Below are 23,728 nucleotides of genomic sequence, written 5' to 3' on the forward strand. Positions count from 1 at the left end.
AAACTGGCACCACCCACTACTACTGTTCTGCTTAATGCAAACAGTTCACTGACACGACAGACTTTCGTCCAATGTTACTTTTGTTTAAGGGGTAGAGTTTTGACAGTCTTCTTCCGTTTAACAGGTGATTCTCCACAATCTTTGTGTTCTTTGATCAGGACCATTTTCCTATGTGGAGAGAGACCTTAGACATGTCGACAGACGATGGGGTGACACCAGCACACTGGCTGAGAACTATGGACTATGGATCGCCTTGACCGCCTCAATCATGCGCCCAACGATGCAAGAGCAACTAAGTCAGTTTTCCTGTGCCACCACCCTCTCACCTACAACCCACCCACCCCTCCACACCCTTCTCCAAACCTCCATCCTTTGGAAGGGAGAGAAAAGAACTAAGTATTGCTCACACCATGAGGTTACATTTGAAAACTGGTTCTTATCCACCATTAACCCAATGACTGCTGCTGATGAATGAGCTCATCAGTGCAGGGCTGTCACCTCACCGTGACAAAACGGAGCTTACTTGTCAGGATGTCCATCACAATTTTCCATTTGGACACCTTCCTCTTGAGGCTGCATTACTTCTGTTCAGCAAAACCAATCACACCAACCGAAAGTACACAAAGAGAAGTGAGTGCACTCATTTCACCAAGATTCAGCGGTTAAGGGGTCAGGCCAAGTCAGTTCACAAAAGTGGAAAGCATGTCACCACCACTGCTGAAGCTGGCAACATGTAACACTGCTCTCGGCTAGAATGACAAAGCCACTGTGGTTACCATATACATTTTCACCTAAATGATGTAAACAGTTCAGATAAAGAAAGAAGAAAGATACTAGAAAGAATTATTTCCCGATACTTTTAACACTGCTCTCTGCTAGAATGACGAAACCACTGTGGTTACTATATCCACCTTCACCCTGCTTTATGTAAATGGTTCAGATAAAAATTAAAAAAAAGACTTTCATAATAAATGGAACAAACAACAGTCTGTGATCAATGAAACGAACGACAGTCTGCTAAAAGATAGCACCTAAAATTGTTAAGTTTTTTTTTTTTTTTTTAAAGAGAAAAAAGATGCAACAACTGTGTCATTTTCTGCCAAATTCTGTCATCTGCATACAAGCCAAATCAGTTTCCATGTGACAAGACTAAAACGATGCAACATCTAGTAGATTCTAAGCGATATTAAAACAAATATATTGGAAAAAGAAGTCATTAAAACAAAAGCAGTACTAAACACAATAACTACTGATGACATGGCTGTAACACAGAACACTGACTGCAAGTCTGTGCCCTCCCTAGCACTTGAAGTAAAATGTTGTTTCTACTACTAAGTAAAATATAGTTTCTAACTATTAAGTAAAATATAGTTTCTACTATTTAGTAAAATACAGATTCTACTATAAAGTAAAGTGTAGTTTCTACTATCAAATAAAATATAGTTTTTCACTATCAAGTAAAATATAGTTTCTACTATTAAGTAAATTATAGATTCTACTATAAAGTAAAATGTAGTTTCTACTCTAAAGTAAAATATAGATTCTACTATAGAGTAAAATGTAGTTTCTATTTTCAAGAAAAATACAGTTTCTACTATTAAATAAAATGCAGTTTCTACTATAAAGTAAAATAAAACAGTAAAATATACTTTCCACGTTGAAGTAAAATAAAATTTATACTAAAAAGTTAAATATGGTTTATACTATTAAGCTGAATATGGTTCATAATATTAAGTGTAATTTCAAAGACAAAAAAAAAAGAAGAAGAAAAAATAACTAAGTGGAAAAAAGACCTATGCAGGCCATTTTACAATGTAGCACTGCATTGAAAAGAAGTGCCTGCAGGAAAACACACAGCCCAGTTTACAGCACTAATCTACAGTATCTATTCAGTGCTGTTGCAGAAAACCTGGTGGCCAAGTGGTAAAGCGGCCAACTAGGAAGCAGGTGTCCACAGGTTCGAATCCCATTAAAAAAACTGGGATTTTCACCGCCCCTTCCCCACCCAACCTGACTCCACTAGACCTGGAGTGGTGGTCTGGGTGCTAGTCTTTTTGGGTGAGACTGAGGGTCCTACATGCAGCGTGCATGTAGTGCCTGAAAGGGAACTCATTGCAATGATAGGGTTGTCCATGGCAAAAATTCTGTAAACAAAAAAAAAAAAGAAAAAAAGAAAGAAACAAACAACAACAAAACAAATCCATCATGATAACAAAAAACAACAACAACCCACTTACAGACAAAAAAACAACAACAAAAAACAAAGAAAGAAAAAAAAAAGGGTGGTGTTGCACTGAGGTGATATGCTCTCCTTAGGAGGTGCAGTTGGAAATACATACAAAAATATCTTTTGTGAAATAAAGTACTACAATACAATACAATGCAATGCAAAGCCATGCAATATGATGCAATGCAACAGAATAAAATATAATGCAATGCAGTGTAACGTAATGCACTGCAATGCAAAGTAATACAATAATGTTACTGTGAAACAAAGCTACAGTTTCGTTGTTCTGGTTTGGTCTGTATGCAGACGACGATGGCGATATGGCTTCAGCAGATGACACAGCAGAGCATCTCCAACTACTCTGCAGAAGCAGCCACAGGCGTCAAGCCTATCATATCAGCTCAAAGTTCTTGACGATGCGTCGCTGACGCAAGTAGCTGATGCTCAGGATGGCAAAGAAGATGATCAGGATTCCCACCATTGTCACCAGTGCCAGCACTGTACCTGCACACACACACACACACACACACACATGATAAATCAGATACAACCACTCATAACCACACATAACATTACATGCACAAATGCACAAACATACACATATTCACACTCATATCTTTACTTATGAACATAAGGATTGCTTTTTCTTTGGGTGTGTGTATGACCATCAAATTGGTTCATAACATACATATAGATAGATATGTATATATATGCGTGTGTGTGTGTTTTGTGTGAGAACATCATGTCCCCCTCTCTCTCTCTCACTCTCCTTTTTTTTGGCACCTCATTTATTACCAATGATAAATCCCCACCCCATTTAACAAAACCCTCCTCTCTCTGAGGTGGCCTAGTGGGTGACACACCCACAAAGGAAACAAGACAATCTGAGGGTGTAGGATCCAATCCCACACTCACCAGAATTTCTTCCCCACCCACGCAACACTGAGTGGTGGTCTGGACGCAAAGTGCACCAGTAATGTTTCAAATTCATGTCACACTGACCTCATTTCACACAGCTTCAGCAGCAAAGGGGTGAACATAAAATATTGTTTTGTTTTGTTTTGTTTTGTTTTGTCTGATCATCATCATCATAACACAGTAAAATACCGTCCTTCCTGTTCCCCCTGACCACAGCCCAGCAGGACAGACACTTTTTGTTGTTGTTTTTTTTGTTTGTTTGTTTGCTGCCCCATCATCTGCATTGAATCAGTGGGCATCAGTCCCATGCCGCTCATTCCAAGCCCCCCCCCCCACCCCCCCTGCACCACCCGACTCCCCTCAGCCCCCCATACAGGGCAACGTCTGGGTTATTCTGTCTCAATCCATGAACCTATAAATGGTTGGACCAAACCAATCGCTGCCCAGATGACGCCATGCAGTTGCCATGCCTGTCCTTTCTGAAGGCGCATGCTGACAGAGCAGTAAATGTGTGTGTGTGTGTGTGTGTGTGTGTGTGTGTGTGTGTGTGTGTGTGTGTGTGTGTGTGTGTGTGTGTGTGTGTGTGTGTGTGTGTGTGTGTGTGTCTGTGTGCTGTTAAAAGCTGTTGATTGTGTGGCATGGCTGCTTCAAGCTGTCACGTGGTGAGCTTCAGGATGGTTCAATCCATTCTATTTATGACCATGGTTGCAATCCAAAGTTGGCAGTCCACAGAAAACCACTGATATCATTAGGCTGCCAGAAGGCCACACTCCTGAGGAGACTCTGCACTTCTGCTGCTGAGTCACTTCCATGGTGCTCAGCAATGCCTGCTCTCATTTATGATAATAATAATGTACATTTACATAGCGCCCTTTCTCTGTAAGAGCTCAGGGCACTTTACATGAAAGAAAAAGTTACAAAATACATAAATCATTCATGACCACTCTTTCTCAAAACCCTTCCCTCCCACCCCCTCCCCCAACTCTCCTTCTCTCATTTGTATCATGCATCTAAAGTGAGCTGACATGGATGGTGTGGGAGAAGAAGGAAGCTGAGAGTGCTTATAGACAGGTTTTAAAAAGAGGAGTTTTCAGTGAAGAGCGAAAAGGCAGAGACAGAATCAGATGCACGGATATGATGAGGAAGGTTGTTCCAGATATTATGAGGAGCCAGCAAAGAGGACGGAACCCTTCACCACAGGCTCTTGTATAGACATGAAGAAGTTTTAAAAGGTAACAGTCAAGAGGACACCACCCACAGACCCCCCCGCCCCAGACCCCCTCCCTGGACCCCCAACTGACGAGAACAGTCAGGGGATCCCTGCGGACTGCCGGCACTGAGACTGTGACAGACGAACCCGGGTGTGTGTGGCTGTGTACAGAGGATTCGGAATGGACAGCATGGGAGTAATGCCACTGAAACAGTGCAGATGATGGGGCAGCAAAAAAAAAAAAAAAAAAAAAAAAAGAACAAAAAAAGAACAGTCAGGGGAGCCAGACAGAGTTCTACTTCTCTGTTCTTGGACTGCAACTCCCACGTTCACTAGTATGTACACGAGTGGGCTTTTACCTGTATGACCATTTTTAACCTCGCCATGTAGGCATCCATACTCTGCTTTCAGGGGTAGCCAGACAGACAAGAGTGGGAGGGAGGGAGGGGCACTCACCAGACATCAAGGGCTCCCAGTATCGGTCAGGCCTCTCCTGGGAGTTGTGGCACTCCGTCTCCCAGTCCAAAGGCACTCGATCCTTGGTCACTTCCACAAACCTGTCCAGTGGGCAGCACTCCTCTTGGCACTCTGCCACCAGTCCACAGGCACAGGAATTTTGTTTTTTTGGGTTTTTTTTTTATCATGCTTGAGGCTTTGTATGTGTGTGTGTGTGTCACAGTGTGTGTGTGTTTCTGTGTGTGTCTGTGTGTGCCTGTGTATGTCTGTGTGTGGGTGAGGTTGAGTGTGTGGATGTGGGTGTTTTTGTTTGCTGTTTGTTTTAGTTTTTGAATGTACTGTATGCCATCTTTTGGTGTTTTTGACTGTAACAATATGTATCACAGACTTTAGCATTCTTAATTTCTCTGAAATAATAATAAAGAGATTCTCTTTTTACATGTGTGTGTGTGTGTGTGTGTGTGTGCGTCATAGTGTGTGTGTGTGTGTGTGTGTGTGTGTGTGTGTCTGATCTAAGTCTGTCTGTAATTTGTTTACCAATCGAAACGCATTTTTCCACTGTTTTTCCTGGTGTACACACACAAAGACACACACACCTATCAACACACACATACACATATACCATCAAACAAGCTCAGACACACAGGGGGCAGTGCAGGGACCACACTCACGAGGATGCTGCAGGCTGTATGGAGGGACCTGGGTGGAGTTGCGGAAGCGGATCTTGACGCAGTGCCCCCCATTGACCGCGTGGAGCTCTACGAACACTGCGGTGGCATAGGGCGGGGCGCGGTGGTTGAACACCCTCATGGCACTCAGGAGAGCTGACACTGTTGTGTCATGCTGAACAAAGTACAGTGTTGTTGTGTCATGACAGAGAAATAATATACTGTCACGCTGAGAAAATGTACTGATGTGTCGTGCCAGACAAATACTATACTGTCATGCTGAGCAAATGAACTGTTGTGTGTTAGCAAATACAACACACGTCATGCTGTGGAAATATATCATTGTGTCATGTTGAACAAATACACCATCTGTCATTCTAGATAAATACACCGACATGTCATATTAGACTAATACATCCTCATATCATGTTAGAAAAATACACCAACGTATGCTTAAATAAAGCAAATATATTGTCACACTGTATTAGACAAATATAGTCATGTCATGGTAAACTAATACACTGTTGTGTCATGCTAGACAAGTACAATCAAATATTTTTTTTAAACATGAATCCAACGTTTCAAAATATAAGGAAGTAAACATTTAAACTGATTTTTGGGGGGGAATTTTTTTTTTTTTTTATATCTTCATTCTAACTAATTTTTTTACAAATGGTTATCACTAAAGCCTCTTCTTACTGGAAGTCATTTGAAAATGATGAAATATGAAAGTGACAAGTTGAATGTCACAAGATGTTTGAGTAAGAATAAGACAGAGACAAGTTAAATACAGTACTTAAAATTCAAAGTATGGAAGTACTAAACCAAAAATATCACAGGGTGTTTAAGTATGACAGTGACAAGTTAAATACAGTTCTTAAAATCAAATCATAAAAGGACCAAGCTAAAAAAAACAACCAAAACAACACACAAAATGTTTTAAGTATGACACTGACAAGCCAAACATACCACGAAATGCTTCACATGATAGTGACAACCTGACACATCACAACGCCAAAACACTAAATGCTTATAATTGTACAAAACAGACAGAAAATAACAATCACATCTTACAGCAGAGTACATGTGCATCTTGTACTGTGTCCCACGTGAGTCTGACGCTGCGTTCTGCATGTTCTCAATCATCTCCTTCAGAAGAGGACCTGGCGCAACATTGTAATGGCACACATAAATCACATTTTATAGCACACATAAAAGGAAATTTTCTATCTAAAATTACGTTTAAATAACATACTTACCGTGACCCAACTAGTGCAGACTCCGGCAGGGGTCTGACATTCCTGTCCTGTGCAAACTACTATCCGCCTATGCGGAGAAAATGAGAGAACTACGGCCGATAACCTCCCAGAAGTAGGTAACGTCCCCTTTGTCCCCCTGGCTAGCGCCCTCTTTTTCACTTGTTTCTTCTTCTTCTTCTTCATTCATTGGCTGTAACTCCCACGTTCAGCTGTATGTACACGAGTGGGCTTTTACGTTTATGACCATTTTTACCCCACCATTTAGACTATACTCCATTTTTGGGGGTGTGCATGAGGGGTATGTTCTTGTTTCCATAACCCACCGAACGCTGACGAGGATTACAGGATCTTTAACATGCATATTTGATCTTCTGCCTGCGTATACACATGAAGGGGATTCAGGCACAATCAGGTCTGAAAATATGTTGACCTGGAAGATACCCACCAGGCGCTGTTACCGAGATTCAAATCCGGGGACCCTCATACTTGAAGTCCAACACTTTAACCACTGCGCCTGTCAAACACTTGTTTCAAAATCGAGTTACACAATGCAGAATTAAACAACCATGTGTAAACTATAAAATAATATTTCGCTGACATGGAATAGATACAAAACAGGTTCCTATGTGTTTATAGTGTGATGTAATGATATAAACACTATATTGTTCTGATTGCAATGTATTGTTATCAGACCTGCCTATTATACAATACCTGAATTCTGACACTACATCTTTTAATGTTGTTGTTGTTGCTGCTGTTGTGTTTCAGCATTACACATCGAATTATAATCAAAACAAAACCAAAAAAACAAAAAACTTTGCACGAAAACTCTACTACAATAAATTTCTTAGCTATCACATGTGTGTGTGTGAGGGTGCATGCGGGCTCGGTGAGTGTGGCCCATTTTCATTCTTGTTTTTCATTCCAATCATTTGCCTTCTATATACCTTTTAATGCATTTACTTAATTTTCGTTTTATCTTACCATCTTATTTCATTTTTATATTCAGTCTTTATACAAACCCAGGACTGAAAGCCTACCGCTAGTGGGTGTGGAACATTAAAACAAAATGAAACAAAACAATCAAAGAAAATAAACAGGTAAGTGAATAAATAAGATATGATAAAGTGAAAGATAGTAGAAGACAGATGACTAAAAGAAAACAAGAAAAGAAAAAAAAAACAGGTCAAACTTAGCACGCACATAGACACACATGCGCATACATTCACACAAGCATGCCAATGTGCACACACACACACACACACACACACACACACGTACACACAAAAGCAAGCACATGCACACACTCCTTTCCACAGTCCGTCCAGCTCGCACAGCTTTCTTTTCATCTGTCTTTACCTCCCTTGAGGCGACTGAGCCAGGTCCCATTGAACAGCAAGGCAAAGGACCAGTCCTTCAGCTCCATCAGTTTGGAGAAGACTGTGCCGTTTTTCCACGCTTCCCTCGTCCAGTTTGGCAGGGTCAAGTTGTGGGCTTTCTGTCAACATCAAAGGTGCCCGGGTCTCATCCTTTTGAGCTGAGCATTGTGTGTGTGTGTGTGTGTGTGTGTGTGTGTGTGATTGTGTGCGTATGTGCGTGTGAGTGTGTGTGTGTGTGCGTGTGTGTGTGAGTGTGTGTATGTGATTGTGTGTGTAAATGTGTTTGTGTGTGTGTCTGTGTGTGTGATTGCGTGTGTAAATTGTGTGTGTGTGTGTGTGCATGTGTGTGTGTATGTGTGTGTGTTGATTCAAACATTATTATTACATTATTATCATTATTATCATCATCATCACCACTATTATCATTCTCATTATAATAATTATCATCATCATTGTTATTTTCATATTTCATTTATATCATATCATTATTCTTATCATCATCATCATTATCATCATCATCATCATCATTACCTCCACAATGAGAGTGTCAGCCACTGCCCACATGACGGAGATGTTCTCTCGTTTCACGCCGGTCACTTTGTCCAGCAGCTGATAGAAGGCCTGCGTACATACATTCCACTTTCCTCGTTAGTTTTCTTTCTCATTCACATCACCTGTCAGTGTACAAAAGGCAGCGAGATAATATAACAAAGTGCTGTACATTGATTACTGTGTTTTCACTTAGCATGTTTTACATTTTGCATTGTACATGTCGTTAATGAATCAGAACCGTTGTTCTAAACTGTTTACCTTCTCTCCACCCCAAAGTACTGATTTATCCCTAGCACCTGGTTGCTTCCCTTGGACTGAGTTGGATCCACGCACACTTCACCACCATCAAACACATGGGAAGATACGGGAGTGAATTCTTCTTACCGAGCAGACGACTTTTTTTGCTGTGCTGATGGAAACATACAGAGCATGGTATTTCAACATACAGCATTCGTTAAAACAGCATAGCACCTATGATTGTGCTCTAGTTCTTCCAAGATAATTGACAGAAGGTACTGCTTCATTACGAATGAAAGATCAAAACTTTTAAGAAGTTAATTATTTTCCAAAATTACTCAGAATCTAAGAAGAAAAAAAAGAAGAAAGATATATATATAAAAGTGAAAGTTATTTTAGGTTAAAAAAAGCGAACCAAAATATTGTTTAAGAATTTCTCTATCAGAAGTTTTCCAACTCACAGCGTTAGTCTTCTCTTCTTGCTGAACCTTGGGCCCACGTAGTTCTTGGGCGTACAGCTCATCGTACCGCACACACGCTTTTTCCATGGCCAGTTTCTGAAACAACACAATGAACCTTAAATATATGTGAAACCACTCACAGCAGGCAAAGCTTCATTCCAGTCTATTATGTTGTGTTATACTGCGTCGTGTTGTGCTGCGCTGTGCTGTGTTGTGTTGTGTCTTGTAGTGCTGTGTTGCACTGCATTAAGTTGTATTGTCAACAGATTTCTTCATGTGGAATCTGGGCTGCTCTCCACAGGTGGAGAGCATGTGGAAATAGTGCAGTGCCACCTGTGTTTTCTTTCTTTCTTCCTTTCTGTATGCAAGTGTATTTATTTTACTACTGTTCCAAAGAATTTTGCTAGGGACAACCCTTTCGTTGCTGTGGGTTCTTTTATTTCCGCTAAGTGTGTGGTTCGTCCGTTGGGATCGATGAGGACCATCTAGTCATCCTGGGGGTGGGTGGGTTGGGTTCTGTGAGTGCGCAGATGACTGGTCAGGCCAATTCGCGCCCGGAAGGTTCTGACGCAGTGTGGACAGGGGATGGTGGCGGCTGTCGGGGACTTGCTGGCCCTGCTTTTCATGGACTGTCTGCATTGCTCTGCTGCAGTGATTCTGTTGGCTACATGCTGCAATTGAGGCCTCAGTTGTCCAAGCTGAACGATGTGCACCCAGACCACCACTCAAGGTCCAGCAGATGCTGTAGAGGGTTGGGGGTTAAAATCCCAATCCACATATGGGGCTCAAACCTGGGGACACATGTTTCCCAGTCGGGCACATTACCACTTGGCCACAGTTCCAAGATAAGGGCTGCAAACATCCAAACAATTTTTTTTTTCACAAACAACTGCAAACAAATAGTAAAGAGTGGTAACTCTGCATTCACAAGGTACAAAACTACAACACGGGTGTTCAGTGCTGGCACTTTAGTTGGCCCTGCGAAAGTTCGTGAACCCAGGAAGTAGGGCATGGATATAAATAAACGCGGCTGACAAACAGGCCGCGCCAGCGGCACTCGCTGTACGCTTGTTCGGCGGTAAATCTGCTTTGTTTCTTTCGCGCATCATCTCCTCGGATGGATCGGAAATAACGACTAAAGAAGTGGTTTTCTAAAAAGAACACAAAATAAGCTTTCCATTGACTCCAAACACAATATGTTTTCTTACATAGCGGTTGTTGCGGCAACGGCTGAAACATAAATGAAGAAAGAGAAGAGAAGGATAAGCAGAAACATGATCGCAAAAATCGTTAAGTTTAAATCCCTCTCTAAGAAAACAGGCGTTTAGCACAATAACATCGTAAATACACACAGAACATATAGCATGCCTGCATGCAGATTAGCTTACCTTTTGAGTTGTGCGATTTTTCTTGGCAGCACAACAAACGTTTAAATGAACACACTGTAGCATGGTGAGAGTGAGCAGCAGGGGGATGGAGAGCGGGGTGAGTGTCTGTCGGCTTATGGCACTGCCGTGCCCTTCATTCCACGAGAAAGACGAAGAATTTTAAGGTAAAAAAAAAAATGAAACGATGATGTTGATAAAATAATGAAATTGTGTAAATCTAATCAAACTGCACTCCAATAATACAACCAGCAATAGCAATAATTCAACTTTCTGTAATCGCTGCAGGAAATGTGTGGATGCTGTGAAAAGGTGGGAAAAGTGGGGCGGGGGCCGCGGGGCCGAGTGAAACAAAGAAGGCAGTGTCCCAGTTTGGCGCGCGGGGCCAGAAATACCGCGGCGAATGTGCCGGTCAGTGCAGAGTGCGGTGGGAAAGTCTGGCATTAAAAAATTTTTGACCTAAGACGCTAGACGCTGCTCGGCCAACTAAAGAGCCGGATTTTGTGCTCGGCTGAGCAGCCGTGACAAGTCAATGCTGCTGATGCCACTAATTCAGCTAGCACACATGTAAATAAAGGGTACATAGGAACAAAACCAGACACTTCCTGAAAAAAAAAAACCGGAAGCACCCGGCTTGTCCTTATACCCATCATTTGACAAGTGCACACTGCAGCAACGACAGAAGAAATCTGCGAACACAAATTAGCTTTTCATTCAACACTGGCATAACCTTTTAATCCTGATACAAGAATGTACAGACAATACAGAAACGGTTGCATCAATGGATCTTTTTATACCTGAAACGGATAAACAATGAGGCCAGGAGAAAAAATGATTAACAAATAGTAAAGAGTGGTGTCTCTCTCCATTCACAAGGAACACAACTGCAAACAGACAATGCATCACACACACACACACACAAAAAAGTTGTGCTCACATTGTCTTCAGTGATTGGCCTGGTGTGCACCGGGATGGGTTGCCACAGCAGCTTTTCATTCCATCGCTGAGAGTCCACTGGAGGGTACAGGCCAGCCAGGTTGCAGTAAGAAGACATCAGGCATCGGTTCTTGTCGGATGACTCCACCACGATCTGCCCACACAGTCCTGTTCTATCATTTTATGTGTGTGACATGTTTACTCTAGACACCCTGTCTTTGAGTTTGCCACACTTGAGTGGTGGTCTGGGTGCAGGTCATTCAGATTGGACACCTGAGGCCCCAAGTGCAGCATGTACTTAGCGACAATCGACAGACCTGGATGGGTATCTGGTGAATAGTTTGAACTCATGTGCGGCACCCCAATGACCCTTCACAGAGTTGAGGGAGAAAATAAGAAGAAGAAGCTGTTTACCCTCCTTTATTTATTTATTTGATTTTTTTTAGTTTGATGTTTTTATTCATTATTATTATCATCTCTATTTTTCATCTTTAATTTGGAATGCATACAATCTATACCACCAAGCATCAACTGCATTACATGAGCTTATAGTGTTAGGCACACAGCTATAATAAATCAGTGTTCTTACTGAAATGTGAGAAAATGATCAAAGTTTCTAATGGTCACGTTCATGCTGTTTTATATGTTGACTTTTCATCAGCACTCAAGTCAACAAAGTTCTCTTTTAGAGATAAAGAAGCATTCCTGTATCTTGTATCTTGCAGTGTGCACGATTTTGTCACAGTATCACTTCAAACAACAAGAAAAGAACAGAAAAAAAACAAAAAAACATGACCAAACCCACAAACCTATTTGCATGTAACTGCCGCACAAAAACTGTAGTGCTCCATTTTACAGTAAGTTCACAACCCAGAGATCAATTAAAACTTTGATATCATGGAGGGGATGCTCACTCAGTCTGACTCTTAAACTAAGTGATTATTGTTGTCAATAGGGGGCTTAGCAGTGGAGTCCAAAGTATGTCAAATCTCAACAAGTAGTACTGAACACCACCAAAGTTATTCAGCAGCAATGCAGGGTCTCCTCCGCTGTGTGGCCTATTGGTAACCTAACACTGATTGTTGCCTGTGGAATCATTTCTGGTGTTTGTGGGTATGCAACTCCATTTTCTTTTTCTTTTTTTTCTTTTTTAAAGGGCTTTCAGATGCATGACCATTTTTTTAATCCCCACCATGTTTGCAGCCATACTGCATTTTCAGGGGTGGGCATGCTGGGTGTTTGTGTTTCTTCAACCCAGCAAACGGGGTTCATGCACTAGCAGGTCTGCACATATGTCAGATCTGGGAGACTAGAAAAATTCCCACCATCAATCCAACAGATGCAGATACCAGGATCAATCTCGGGACCCTCAAGTTTGAAGTCCAACGCTCTGAACTCTTGGCTATAGAGCCTATCTTCATCAGATGTACAAAACATTCAACCTAGAGATGCGTATGGCCCTGACTGAGGAGTAGGAACGACTGTGGAGAGTTCAGAGGAAAGGGAGCCGCCTACAAGAAGGTAATGTTGGTGTGTGGCATCAGCGTGGCTGAGTGGAGTTTGCCAATGTCATCGCACTCGGACAAATAAAACACACACAGATGTCAGTTGAGTTGCTCTTTATATTCCTTTCTCTTTCAATGTCCTGGCTTGACTGCCTCCTCTCTCAGTCTCGCTCTCTTCGCTCTCTTTCACATTCTCACAGTCTCGCTCTCTCTCACATTCTCACACATGTGCATTGTGCTCATTTGTATCTGAACACTTTGTTCACTCTCTCACAAGAAACCAACACAACATTTCTGGAGATCTTTTTTTGTTGGTGTTATCTTAAATGCAGTTTGTTTTGTTTTTTCTATTTGTGATGCTTTACAAAAAACAATGTTATACAATAATAGAACTTGTATGATTTTGCTTTTTATAAACCTTGGACAGCTGGAGAAAGAAAAAAAAAGTATCTAAAAAAAAAAAAAAAACCACCATAAGCAGGATTTGTGGATCTGGTTTCATTGATAAGACTGTGATTAGCTTTTGTTGTTTGTTAGTTTTTATCAAAATGTACAGATTTGTTGTTCATACCCATGCTGAATTCCATATCATTCTGAATAACTCCCGCCCTTTCCATCAACTTAAATGATAAACACTTGGTAGAGTATGCACATGCGCTGGGATCCTCCAGTCAAAATTATTTCCAATCACCCTTACCTCTGTGTTTTTATAAGTGGAGTTGAGGAAGTCGCCATATTCCGACCTCAAGAACTGCCCCAGGGCATACTGCTGCCGCATGCCAACCTGCAGAAGAGGAGTTTTAGTTTCAGTTTTTCAAGGAGGCAACACTGCGTTTGGACAAATCCATATATGATTAACCACATATGCTGGGCTGATGCCTGACCAGCAGCATAACCCAACGCACTTAGACCTTAACCCTTTGAGCCCTGAGTTCCTGAGCAATTTTAACCCTTCTGCCTCAGCTCCTGAGCCAAAATTTGCAAATAATTGGTATTAAACCCTTTGAACCCTGACCACCGCTTTACCGGTGGCAGAGAAAAATGACCTAATGCCCAGCCACCGGTTGAGCGGTGCATAAACACTTGAAGCGTGCAGAGTCTCAACCTGGCCCGTCAGGGCAGAAATCAGGGACAAAACGTGCGAGAAAACAACTGTACACAACGCAGCAAGTAACTGATATGCTTGATGATTTATCGGAAGTAGAGTATGACAATGATTACTCTGATAGTGAGGTGGAATTCGAATCAGATGATTTTGCTACAGATAGTAATGCTAAAAATGAATCTGAGCATACAGAATCAGTTGATCAAAGGAGGCGTGTCAGGTTGAGACTCTGCATGCTTCATGGTAGAAATCAATCTTTTTTATCCAAAGCACATGCACAAAACACAGTGAAAAGGCGCGGCAATGTTGGTACTACGTTCGCTGACATCAGAATATTATGGTTTTTCTGATTGGCTCTTCAATATAAGTCAAACAATAGCAAAACACGACAAGTGTTTACACACCGCTCAACCAGTGGCCAGGTATTATGCCACCCCTCCCCACCACCGGTAAAGCGGTGGTCAGGGCTCAAAGGGTTAAGAGCATGCAAGTATATTTGTGTACCTCTCAGAGTGGACCAGGATTTCTTCTATAAAATTTTGCCAGAGGACAACACTTATATTGCCCTGGGTTCTTTTTCAGTGCGCCAAGTGCTAGCTGCATGTGGGACCTCCGTTTATTGTCTCATAACATTGACTAGACGCTCAATTTGATTCATGAGTCAAGCTTGGGAGAAAGGGTGAGAGCAGGATTTGAACCCACACCTTCATGGGCACTGTACTGGCAGATCGGTAATCATCTTATCCATTCTACCACCTTCCTCCTTGATAAGCAAGGATAAGAAAAGTTGAGAGCAACCACAGAGATAATGTGCGAAACTTTTAAAACTATCACTGATAATAACACAGGAGATGATAATGCATGTATATTTTAAAATCATCACTGAATATGACAAAGGAGATGGTAATGTGTGTGTATTCAAAACTTTCTTTGAACATAACACAGGAGATGATAATGCCTGTATCCTTTATAACTATCATTGTACATAACACAGGAGATGATAATGCCTGTATCCTTTATAACTATCATTGTACATAACACAGGAGATGATAATGCATGTATCCTTTATAACTATCATTGTACATAACACAGGCGATGATAATGCATGTATCCTTTATAACTATCATTGTACATAACACAGGCGATGATAATGCATGTATCCTTTATAACTATTATTGTACATAACACAGGAGATGATAATGCTAGTATCTAACTATCATTGAACATAACACAGTGAACATAACAGCATTGATAATGCTAGAATCTTTTAAAACTATCATTGAACATAACACAGGAGATGATAATGCAACATGTATCATTTAAATCTATCATTGAGCATAACACAGGAGACGAAAATGCACGTGTCCTTTAAAACTATCGTCAAACACAGGAGATCTGTAGATCAGTCAAGTTAGTTAGCTGGTGTGCGGTTAAACAAAAATGATGACTGATCAACGCTCATAATCTCCAGGATGGCGCTCTTTTTGTTGTTTTATTCTTATATAGTACAATAATTCAGTTGAGCATGTGTGTGCGTGTGTGTGTGTGCGTGTGCGCGCGCGTCTGTGCCTGTGCGTGCGCGCGCGCATGTGTGTGTGTGTGTGTGTGTGTGTGTGTGTGTGTCTGTGCATGTGTACATGAATGTGTGTGTATGTGTAACCAATCTAAATTGTGCTCACAGTGATGTGAAATAGATGACAAAAATGTAAATGAGATTCATAGATGCAACACCTCCCATTTTATAATGACCAATAGAGAAATTCTGTTAAAAAAAAACAAATCCAAATAACCCCCAAAAACTGTGGATTGTGAAATGAGACTTCCTGTGACAATGAGTACAGGTAATCACACATATTTGCACAAATGAATATATGCATGTATGTGTAAATGTGTGTGTGTGTGTGTGTGTGTAAAGCACACACTCTCTGCATTCACATACCTCTGTCAGCCATCCTAGGCCCTGCGGCCAGATCTTCTCGCCATATGGGTCCTTGGGGTAAACATTCACAGGACTGCGATCTCCATGGCGATACAGCTGGACAAAGACAACACAACAGACACATTGTATTGTATTGTATTGTATTGTATTGTATTGTATTGTATTGTATTGTATTGTATGGTATGGTATGGTATGGTATGGTATGGTATTAAGCCTCAACGCTTGGCTTATATCATACATAAATATTGACATCCGCTTACAGCTTGACCAACAACAAACTGACAGCTGTATGAACAATTGTTTCTCCACCGCAATGGGAATTCATCTCCAGTTTAGTCTTTTGTGAAGGACTAAGACTCTCAAACCAGGAAGCAAGATTGCACGGGCTCTTAGTACTGCAGCCTTGGGGGCTAGTTGGCCTTTGGGAACCATCCAAACGCTCACTATCCAGTGTCCTAAAGCCCTCTTGGCTGAGAGAGTGGGGATGTAATTTAGGCAAGACACTCTCCACTATAAACAAATTCTAGCTCAGATTGTCTGGACAACAGTTGCTTCTTTTGCTGTTCTGATTGTCAAAGTCAGACACAACAGTCATACATGTATTGTATTGTATTTGTATTGTACTGTATTGTATTAGTAATAATAATATATTGTACTTATGTGGTGCAAACTATGCATAGATGGACTCTAAGCACCTCACATGAAACAGTACATAATATATAACATTTGATTATTTGGATGAGATGATAAAATCGAGGCCCTGTGTGCAGCAAGCACTTTGTGCACATAACAGAAAAGAGCCCATGGCAACAAAAGGGTTGTCCCTAGCAAAATTCTGATTAAAAAAATTCAACTGTAAATCTGATAGTAAAAGCACTAAAGCTTACATACGAGAAATAGAAAAAAAATATATATATAGGTGATACTGAACTGTGGTGAGTCATGCTCTCTCTGGGGACAGAAGCCCAAATTGTACAAAAGAATAATCTGTTGTGACAAAAAGTAATACAAATCACAATACAATGCGATCTCATATTTCATTTGCAAATGCAAAACCTGAGGACAAATTTTAACCACTTCACTGTTTTAATCAAACCCAAAGATAAGTTTCAAAATTCATCATGCCATCATGACCTGATTACAGACGATACAAGCGTAGTTATCATTTCAATACCTGAAATTTGAAATGGTAGTAATAAATAAATAAACCAACATAGTGTGGGGGAGAAACTGCAAAAAACAACAAAAAACAACAAAAAACAATGACAACACAGTTTGTTTGAGGGATGTGGTGGCGGTCTCCACTCTAGGAGAGACGCTCACTCAGTCTGGCTCCGCGACTAAGCCATTATTGTCGTTAGTAGGGGGCTTAGTAGGTGGTGTTCTAAGTACGTTAAAACAGAACAGGCACCACTGAACACCACCGAAGTGACTCAGCAGCAGTGCAGGGTCTCCTCTGGTGTGTGGCCTCCTGGCGACCTAACATCGATGGTTCCCTGTGGACTGCCGACGCTGGAACTGCGACGGACGAACCCGGGTGTGGCCGTGTATGGGGGAATCTAAATGAGCGGCGTGGGAGTAATGCCACTGAAACGGCGCAGATGTTGGGGCAGCAAAAAAAAACAATGACAACACAGTAACAGATACATATACACAAAGACACAGATCCCAACAAAAAAACAAAAAAACAAAGAGAGACAAGAGACTAAAACAGACATAGCCCAATACCAAGAGAACCAAAGACTATCAAATGATTTTTTTTTTTTTCAATGACAATAAAAAAAATAATTAATAAATGATTTTTTTTTTTAATTTTAAAAAGCAAGAAGAAAAATAAGGAAGCTGAGATCTGATATCATCCACTAAAATTATAAAGTCTCTGGAAGAACTAGGAAGAGTATTTCATTTCAGCAGTGTGCACACTACTACTTCATTTTCAACAGCAGCTGTCATCTACAAAATCATCAGCATGGACAGATCTATCCATTCTTAAGTCGGACAATGCATAAAGCCAGTAAACACAAGGTCATGTGCGAAGCATGTGACTGAGCATAGGTCTATTGCTTCTACAGTTCTGTCAGTGTCATTAGTCACCACAGGATGTCACACCCACACACTTACACTGTCACTCACAGACACAGACATACCCCCCCCCCCACCCCCACACACACACACACACACACAGATAGACAGATGGGTTATTTAAAATCAATCAAGATTGCTTACAATAGCCTAGTAAACTGCAAAGGGCCATTTTGGTGCTGATCAGATAGACTGGTAGACATATAATACAGGTAAGTAGACAGACAGATGGAAAGACTGATACTGTGATAGAGATGTACACACACACACACACACACACACACACACACACACACACACACATATATATATATATATATATATATATATATATATATATATATATATATATACGCATATGTATGTATACATGTGTGTATGCATATGTGTATATATATACACATGATAAGTATATACATACATGATACATATACATACTATATATATGTACCTACACACACACACACACACACACACATGTATGTTCATAGATACATACAATGACACATATATGTATATATACATACCTACATGTATATATATACATTCCAACATACTACATTATACATCCATACATCTATCTATTCATCCATCCATCCATATATATATATACAGAGAGTTGTTTAGCTGTAACCTGCCCTTGATTTCCTCAGCAACCACATTGTTAATAGATCTATATTAAACTGGTCAGTCAGTGGTGGACAGCATCTCTTCCAAGATCCAATAAATGTTACACTATACTAGTCTTACCCTGTGTCAGTGGTCATTGCGACACAGCTGAACTGACCCCACTCAAGCTATACACACACTGGTGACCTCCTTTGCATTCTCTTTGGATCAAAGGTGCAAAGTTAATCATTTACGAGGCATTCCAGTAGTTACTGTTATATTTTCTTTCTTTACAATATTAACTGGTATATTTCATCCTATTGGGGTTTTTCCTATTCTTTTTTCATCTTTCAAGTGCAGCTTTGGAAGGTCAGTGACTTGTGAATGCTCTCTTGTGTGACTGAGAGCACCCTTAAAAAGTTAAATTGTAATTGGTGTCTCTGGATCACTTGTAGTGAGGGAACAGTATCAGTATCAGTATCAGTATCCTTATCAGTAGCTCAATGAGGCATCACTGCGTTCGGTCAAATCCATATACACTACACCACATCTGCCAAGCAGATGCCTGACCAGCAGCGTAACATAACCCAATGCACTTAGTCAGGCCTTGAGAAAAAAAAAGGGGGGAACAGTTCATCATTATTGCTAACAGTAACAGAAAAGTATCTCTTTAAAACACAAGCAACAAACCTTCAGTTCATCAGATATGTAACTAGGCAAAAATTCAAATGACACCAGTTACTGCCTCTGAAAGGTTTACTTTTTTTTTTTTTAAATAGCATCTGCAGTGTAGTATAGATCAGTCCCTATACTTTGAGTGTTTTTTGCCCTCCATGATTGTGAAACTATTATCCTCCAACTTCCTGACAAACCTCTTCCCTATAACTTTGTTTTGTGACTGCATTTATTTCCTGAGGATGAATCGGTTGTTTGTGTCCACTTTCTTTCCACTATTGTGTTATAACTTATATATATTGCAGTTTTGTACTGTTTTTATTTTCAAAAATAATAAAAGCCTCAATTACTCTTACAAATATGATTATGAATGGGATATAACATCTTTATTAAATGCATGCATTTTCACTTGGTCTGCTATTGTTCAAGCCACTTAATCTATTGAAAGAAATGTAATGCTTTTGCCTTTTTTGGTGTGTGAAAGATAAGATACATACACATTAAATCACATCAGTCCAACAATGTCAAACAAGACACACAGAATACTGTTTAACTTCAATTTCCTCAAACTTTCTAGTTTCTTCACTATTTATTAGCAGTGCTAAAGTACTTTTATGTTCCATACATTTATAAAATAAAACAGCAGTGTGACAATGATCTAGATTTTTTTCATACAGCTATTGAACTAGCCAGCATGGAGGGTTGAGATAACTCAGAGCCAAGTTTGAATTACAGCCTGTCAATAATCATTTCCTGTATTTAGTGTAAACCAGCTTCTGTGTTTTGATGCAAGAATCCAATGCAGCTTATGCCTAACAATGAATGAGATCATGAAAAAATAACCACTTGGCTTTGTTGTAAATTCTATTTCACACTCTCAATGTCAGAACCATCAAGATCAAGTCATGAGGGTTGAAAAAAAGATAACTCAAGAACTGAAGAAGTGACAGAAGAAGTGACAGAAAAGAAGAGAAAGAACAATCAACAGAAGAAGGAGAGTACTATCCCTTGTTTACAAGGTTCTACAGAAAGGATCACCTTTAGTTTAGATGTTGTGAACACTGTTAATGAGTGTAAATTAAAAAAACACACTTCCTACACACACACATACACACACACAATCAAGTCTAAACTAAAGATAGCCACAATCAAAAGACATTTTAATTTCCACAAAGCTAAGCACCAGCAATCTTGTGAAAACAACCCAGCAGCTTCACCTCGAGAGCACTAGCAAGAGCCAGTGGTTAAACCCCAGTCTAGATTTGTTATGAATAACACAATGGCCAGATAATTGCTACATGGGAACTGGTAGCCTTTGACCAGCGACTGCTGTCCCCTTCAACTCACCTCTTCAAACTTGTACAGTCTATCTGTGTAGGATGATTACATGATCGTGATAGTACATGTATCCACAGCTGGTGTGTAAGTGGAGTCCAGTTTGTGTTTCTCAAGGAGGCGTCACTGCGTTTGAACAAATCCATATTCACTACACCTCATCTGCTAGGCATTTTTTCAGCAGCATAACCCAACACGGGTAATTGTCTCAATCAAATGACGGTAAAGCCCTATGTTAGCGTCCTAAATTCACAGCACTTGTATATATACTGCAAAGCTGGCATGAAATATATAACATATAACATTCGTTTGAATCTTTACATCCACTCTAGAGTGACTAGACAATCAGATTTGCCCAGTGAAACTCGGGAGAGAGGGTGAGAGTGGGAATTGAACCCAGACCCTCACAGAGAGATCCTGAGTAAATACTGTGCACTGTGGGTCGTCAAGACAAGGGTTCCCCAAGAAAACTGAAAACCGCAAAAGAAGTAGTTAGATTGAGTACGTAGGATTTGGCATCCCCCTCCCAAATATCCCCACTCTTTATAACATTTTGATTTTTTAATTTATTTTTGGGCCCAGCCCTCCCTTGTGGGGGACTGGGATCAGCTGGCCCCTGAGTGGGAGAAGAGCGAAAAGTAGTAGTCTGCTGATAAAACCCACACAGAGTATGTGTAGTGTTAACTTTACCCCTCATCTGTCTAGTTCTTTATCTTTCCTATACGACAGCACCTCTTATTCTCTATCTCCACGCAACCCTCTAGTCTGGCAGAGTAATTGACATGGCGATTGTGGCCGTCAACTGGATGATGATGATGATGATGAAGACTTGTTTTGGCCATAGACACTAAAATTCGAGAAATTAGTATGTTTCGGCATTATTTCGAACGTCTTTAACAATTAAAAATTGCTTCTTCCTCCGGTGGAGTTTGTGGACAACCAGATCAACTTAGTGGAGTTCGTGGACAACCAGATCAACTTAGTGGAGTTTGTGGACAAACAGATCAACTTACCACATTGACAAGACGCAAAGTGTCTGGAGCACTCGAAGCAACAGAATAAATGAAAACCAAAAGAAACTGACTGATTATGACAATCATTTTTTTTTTAATTTCCTTAAGCTTATCCGTGCAAAGCCAGATGCAAAGCCTGTGCCGTCACCAGTGTTTTTCTTGTTCTCCAACTCTGCAACGGGAGTTGTCGTCCCTGTCGCATCGAGCCGCGCGTGCCATGTACTGAACAATGGCAAGACCGCTGGGGATATCCATGCTATTAAATTGGGCGCTATCACAAACACGATGAGACCATGAGATATTAGTGTCTATGGGCGCGACACATTATCTGTGCTCTCAACGTTGATTGGCTCTCCGAAAGTGCGAGCAACAAAGGCTCAGTGGCGATCGAGAGAGACAGTGCATGGAGGAAGGTGGCAAGAAGTGGCCAATATATGAGTCAGTGAGAGTGCGGGTTCGAATCCCGCTCTCGCCCTTTCTCCCAAGCTTGAATGGAAAATCAAACTAAACGTCTAGTCATTTGGATTTGACGATAAACCGACGGATGTCCCGTGTGCAGCACTGAAAAAGAACCCATGGCAACGGAGTATTGTCCTCTGGCAAGATCTGGAGTAAATCCACATTGTTAGTACACAATTTAATATTTAAACACTTGAACTCAAGGCCTGACTGAGCGCGTTGGGTTTTGCTGCTGCGGGTCAGGCATCTGCCTAGCACTGAGAAATGCTGTCGTTGGGAATATGGATTTGTCCGAACGCAGTGACGCCTACTAGAAACTGAAACTGATCGCCCCGGGGACTGAGGCATCCGGAACCACGAACTTATAAATAGAAGTTATAAGTTATCGTCGTAAGTTCGTTAGAAAGAACGTGCGAAACAGCAGGCTTCAAGTTTTTTTCCAGTTCATTGTTGTTTTTTGTTTTGTTTTTGTGCATAAGATGATACTTCATCGTACAGAGTTTTACTGGCCGGCTGATCAGTTGTAGCCGCAATGGAAGCTATCAAATGAAGAAATGGAGGACAGCACATGTTTGCTGCTTTTGCCCATGTCTTTGCATCGCTCGCGATTTCGAGTAAAAGTTAAATGCTCATGCGCAAGTCTCTGTCTCTGTCTCTCATTGAGACGTACACCATTGTACACTGAGAAATTCCACGGTCCAACTTGAACACTGAGCATTATTGAATTCGTTTCTCACACACACGCACGCACACACACACACACACACACACACACACATCATGTAGTGCCTCAGTGGGTGCCGGCGCTAACTTAGAGGGATCATAAAGAGAGACGTCAGACAGAAGGAGGCAGACAGAACATCGCGCACATTCAGTCAAACCGATTTCAGATACTAAGGGTGATAACCAACAGTCTGTTTTTATTTCAACCATCCATGATTCCGCGGTTTCTGTGTACCTTTCATTTGATTATATTTTAATATGTAATATACTTATTTGTTTATTTTGTTAAATCATTTCATTCCTTTAAAGAATGGTTTTAAATGTTTTATACAGACTTGAACCGACGGTATGCTGTCAAAGCGTGACTAGTTGCATTTGGTCAGTTTAAGCGAATGTCAGACAGTGTGTGCTTAATTCTTTTTTTCTTTTTTTTTCCTTTTTTAATTTTATTTATTTATTTTAAGAGAGGGAGAGAGAGTGATAGCGTACTGTTTTAAAGCAGATGTGGTGACGGTAGTGCATGTGGATCAGTCCGCACTGACACTGACACCTGCTTGAAACTCATGACACCAACAGTCTGTTGACCTACCCAGCC

At 40.8% G+C, this 23,728-nt stretch overlaps 1 protein-coding gene across 1 annotated transcript; it reads right to left on the reverse strand.

Annotated features, from left to right (window-relative positions):
- Positions 1 to 1,613: 1,613 nt before the first annotated feature.
- On the reverse strand, positions 1,614 to 22,113 carry LOC143279465 (prostatic acid phosphatase-like). Its single transcript, XM_076583511.1, has 11 exons — positions 21,952 to 22,113; positions 16,238 to 16,333; positions 13,891 to 13,977; positions 11,690 to 11,842; positions 9,368 to 9,463; positions 8,649 to 8,738; positions 8,098 to 8,236; positions 6,554 to 6,642; positions 5,483 to 5,654; positions 4,812 to 4,943; positions 1,614 to 2,731 (listed from the first exon to the last, which is right to left on the reverse strand). The coding sequence occupies exons 1-11, from the start codon at positions 22,036 to 22,038 to the stop codon at positions 2,619 to 2,621; spliced, it is 1,254 nt and encodes a 417-aa protein (XP_076439626.1). The 5' UTR covers positions 22,039 to 22,113; the 3' UTR covers positions 1,614 to 2,618.
- Between the last annotated feature and the right edge of the window lie 1,615 nt (positions 22,114 to 23,728).

The sequence above is a fragment of the Babylonia areolata genome, chromosome 2 (genome assembly GCF_041734735.1).
Source record: "Babylonia areolata isolate BAREFJ2019XMU chromosome 2, ASM4173473v1, whole genome shotgun sequence".
Taxonomy (NCBI): Eukaryota; Metazoa; Mollusca; class Gastropoda; order Neogastropoda; family Buccinidae; genus Babylonia; species Babylonia areolata.